Source organism: Chiloscyllium plagiosum, chromosome 41, assembly GCF_004010195.1.
Source record: "Chiloscyllium plagiosum isolate BGI_BamShark_2017 chromosome 41, ASM401019v2, whole genome shotgun sequence".
Taxonomy (NCBI): Eukaryota; Metazoa; Chordata; class Chondrichthyes; order Orectolobiformes; family Hemiscylliidae; genus Chiloscyllium; species Chiloscyllium plagiosum.
Window position 1 is genome coordinate 10061780 of NC_057750.1, and position 4145 is coordinate 10065924.

Genomic DNA, 4145 nt, shown 5'->3' on the forward strand with positions numbered 1-4145 from the left:
TCTGCCTATTGGGTCAAATCTCTGAGTATAAATAAAATCGTTGAGGAGAAAGTGAGGTCTGCAGATGCTGGAGATCAGAGCTGAAAATGTGTTGCTGGAAAAGCGCAGCAGGTCAGGCAGCATCTAGGGGCTGAAAATGTGTTGCTGGAAAAGCGCAGCAGGTCAGGCAGCATCCAGGAAACAGGAGAATCGACGTTTCAGGCATAAGCCCTTCTTCAGGAATGCATCCAGGGGCTGAAAATGTCTTGCTGGAAAAGCGCAGCAGGCTGAAAATTCCTGAAGAAGGGCTTATGCCCGAAACGTCGATTCTCCTGTTCCCTGGATGCTGCCTGACATGCTGCGCTTTTCCAGCAACACATTTTCAGCTATGAATAAAACCGACCTTCTGTAGCTAAGAGGATATCAAGCAGGGTACAGGGGAGAATTACCAGGACGGTTACCAGGGAAAGAGCTGCAGGAAAATGCTGGTGGTGTTCCATTTCGATCAGACAAGGCCAAGTTGGAGATTTCATTGAGAGATACGTGGAATCGTTAAGGAGTTGGATAAAGCTTGCAGGCAGGACCTGTACACCTTAGCAGAGAGGGGTGGAGATTGAAAAAGATTGTGGGGAATTGAGGAGTAAACCTTTCAGAGCTGAAAATGTGTTGCTGGAAAAGCGCAGCAGGTCAGGCAGCATCCAGGGGCTGAAAATGTGTTGCTGGAAAAGCGCAGCAGGTCAGGCAGCATCCAGGGAACAGGAGAATCTTCGGAAGGGCTTATGCCCGAAACGTCGATTCTCCTGTTCCTTGGATGCTGCCTGACCTGCTGCGCTTTTCCAGCAACACATTTTCAGCTCTGATCTCCAGCATCTGCGGTCCTCACTTTCTCCTCCGAGTAAACCTTTCACCCAAACAGCGGCAGGGTGGTGGAACTCATTGCCTGAAAAGGTGGTTGAGCCAGAAACCCTCTTCTTAAAGGAACACTAAAGTGTTTACTTGAGGAGATGTAACCTACAGGGCTATGGACCAAGAGCTGGGATTAGGCTGGATGGCTCTCTTAAACATGATGGGCCAAATGGCCTCCTTCTGTGCTATAAGTCTTGCTCAATGAATGTTACCTGCTTCCCTTTGTGATTTTCCCAAGGCAAAATGGACAACAATGAGTCGAGGAGTCTCAATCATCTGAGCATGTCGCTGGAGAGAGACCTGTATCTGCACCATCTCTCTCAGGAAGTGAGTGTGCTTCCCACTGAACCACACTGGTCACCTGTCTCGGTACTCATTGTCCTCCCAGATCCATTACCCTTCCCATAACGTTTCTGATGTGGTGCCTGACAAAATGATAGAATTCTTACAGTACAGAAACAGGCCCTTCGGCCCAACAAGTCTATACCGATCCTCCAAAGAGTAACCCACCCAGACCCATTCCCTCTACCCTATATTTACCCCTGACTAATGTACCTAACCTACACATCCCTGAACACTATGGGCAATTTAGCATGGCCAATCCACCCTAACCTGCACATCCATGGACACTATGGGGCAATTTAGCATGGCCAATCCACCCTAACCTACACATCTTTGGACAGTGGGAAGAAACTGGAGCATCTGGAGGAAGCCAATGCAGACACGGGGAGAATGTGCAAACTCCACTCGGACAGTTGCCCGAGTCAGGAATCGAACCTTGACTTTTTGAAAATTCGTATGAGTCTTGTCATCGTCCCCAAAGGTTGTGAGAATTGTTCAAGATTGAAATTGATCAATGTTAATGATGTCAGGGGATATAGAGATAGCGCAGGAAAATGGCATTGATGTAGATGATCAGTCATGAGGGGCTGAATGGCCTACCCCACTCCTATATTCCTATGTGATAAAGTTGGTCAAAGGGTGACTGGTGAGACAGTTGGAAACCTGCGATTACGAGGCCTGGAAGCAAGTTCACTATGACCCAAGAGTTTCTGAAGATAACATCTTTGAGGAATTCAATGAGTAACCAACTCTTCACTCATTGGAGAAGAGTCCCATATGTGAGAGTTACGTTAGGACCTGCCCTGGGGGCAGAACGCAACGGATAGATAGATAAAGATTGGCAGTCATAATGAGAGCCATTTATAAAAAAGATTCTTATAATCAATACCAATAATAATGAGTTAAAAAATCACACAACACCAGGTTATAGTCCAACAGGTTTATTAGGAAGCACTAGTTTTTGGAATGCTGCTCCTTCATCAGGTGGTTCATCACAACCACCTGATGAAGGAGCGTCGCTCCGAAAGCTTCCAAATAAACCTGTTGGACTATAACCTGGTGTTGTGTGATTTTTAACTTTGTCCACCCCAGTCCAACACCGGCATCTCCAAATCAATAATAATGAGATACACGAGCAGGCATACCATTGGAGGTTTTTCCTTAATCAAAGAAGCTTATGAATCGAATGGTCACTCCTCACAAGTTATAAGGTAAACATTTTGAAAAAAAAATGTATCAAAATGGGTTTGATCAATCTGGTATGGTACATGGGAGGAGCACATTAGTGCAGACACTGGAAAACACAAAATGCTGGCGATCACAGTGGGTCATATAGCATCTATGGACAGAGAGCAAACTTTTACCTTTAAGGAGTCTCCTACCCTCGAAGCCAATGAAGTGAACAGCTAAAGTTAAAAATTGGATTCTCCTTACTGTGCTGCACGGGGACTAGGTGAGGAAATTGGAATTTAGATAAACAGCAACATGCGTCTCAGAATTTATCTTCACTTGCCATTTTTGTTCTTATTTGTGTGACCAGTCACAGAGCACACAGTATTAAAAAGATTCCTCCCCGCCACCCCGCACCCCCTGCCTCTTTTATCATCACTTCTCTTTAGTTTTGTGCAATATATTCCTGGGTTTCAGGCCAGTCTGACCTGAGAGAGGTTGTCAGTGTTTCAGTGCAGGCTCTAGGCTCCACTTCTGTGCTAGGACAGTGCTGGGCCCCCTCTGTAACACCAATGGAGATATTGGGAACAAATTCAGGCAAAACTCCCAAGTCAGCGGGGAATCCCTTTGCCGGGGTTGAGCTGTTAGAAATGCAACAATAGCAGAGGTGGCTTCTGGGAGTGCTGCAGCTCTGTGTTATTTCAGGGTGAATTTTCCATGGGAGAGGCTGAAGGGAGGGTCAACCACTCAACCACAGAATTTACAACCTTATCTGTTGAGTAATTCATACCTGAGGCACAGCGGAGTGCCGACAAGCCCAAAATAACTATTTTTCTTTCAGTTGAGAAACCTTTCAGCTCAGTAGATGGGCTACAGAAGCTGTGATGGTTCTCCTTAAGAGCAGAGAAAGTTAAAGGGAGATTTGGCAGAAGTGCTCAAAACCAGGAACTATGTAATTGTTGAGGAGATAGGATCTCTACAGTGTGGAAGCAGGCTATTCAGCCCATCGGGTCCATGCCAATCCTCCGAAGAGCATCCCACCCTATAACCTTGCATTTCCCCTGGTTAACCCACCTAACCTGAGCACTACGGGCAATTTAGTATGGCCAATCCATCTAACTGCATATCTTTAGACTGTGGAAGGCAACCCACGCAAGACACAGGGAGACTGTGCAAACTCCACACAGACATTCGCTCAAGGGTGGATTCTAACCTGAACTCCTAGCACTGTGAGGCAGCAGTGCTAACCACTGAGCCACCGTGATACTGGCTGGAGAGTCAGAAATGTATTTAAGTTAACTAGCAAAAGCACAAGATGGGAGATCAAAATTATTTTGTTTTGACAGAGAGGGTTGTTATGGCCTAGAATTCACCACCTTGAATGGACAGTGGAAGCACATCCACTGGTAACTTCTTTCCAATGCGGAATTGCATTTGTACTAAAGAGTCATAGATTCATTGAGATGTACAGCATGGAAACAGACCCTTCCCTCCAACTCATCCATGCCGACCAGATATCCTAAATTAGTCTATTCTCAATTGTCAGCATTTCTCTGTATCCCTCTAAACCCTTCCTATTCATATACCCGTCCAGATGCCTTTTAAATGTTGTTGTTTTACCAGCCTCCACCACTTCCTCTGGCAGCTCATTCCATACACACACCACCCTCTGAGTGAAAAAGTTGCCCCTTAGGTCCCTTTTAAATCATCCCCCTCTTACCTTAAACCTATGCCCTCTCGTTCTAGAT

At 45.9% G+C, this 4145-nt stretch overlaps 1 protein-coding gene across 1 annotated transcript in view; it reads right to left on the reverse strand.

Moving 5' to 3' along the window:
• Positions 1-2842: 2842 nt before the first annotated feature.
• Positions 2843-4145, reverse strand: part of sympk (symplekin) — a 51232-nt gene continuing 49929 nt past the window's right edge. The window contains exon 27 of the mRNA XM_043680682.1: positions 2843-3038. Within this exon, the coding sequence (XP_043536617.1) occupies positions 2843-3038 (196 nt within the window). The remainder of the gene's footprint in view (positions 3039-4145) is intronic.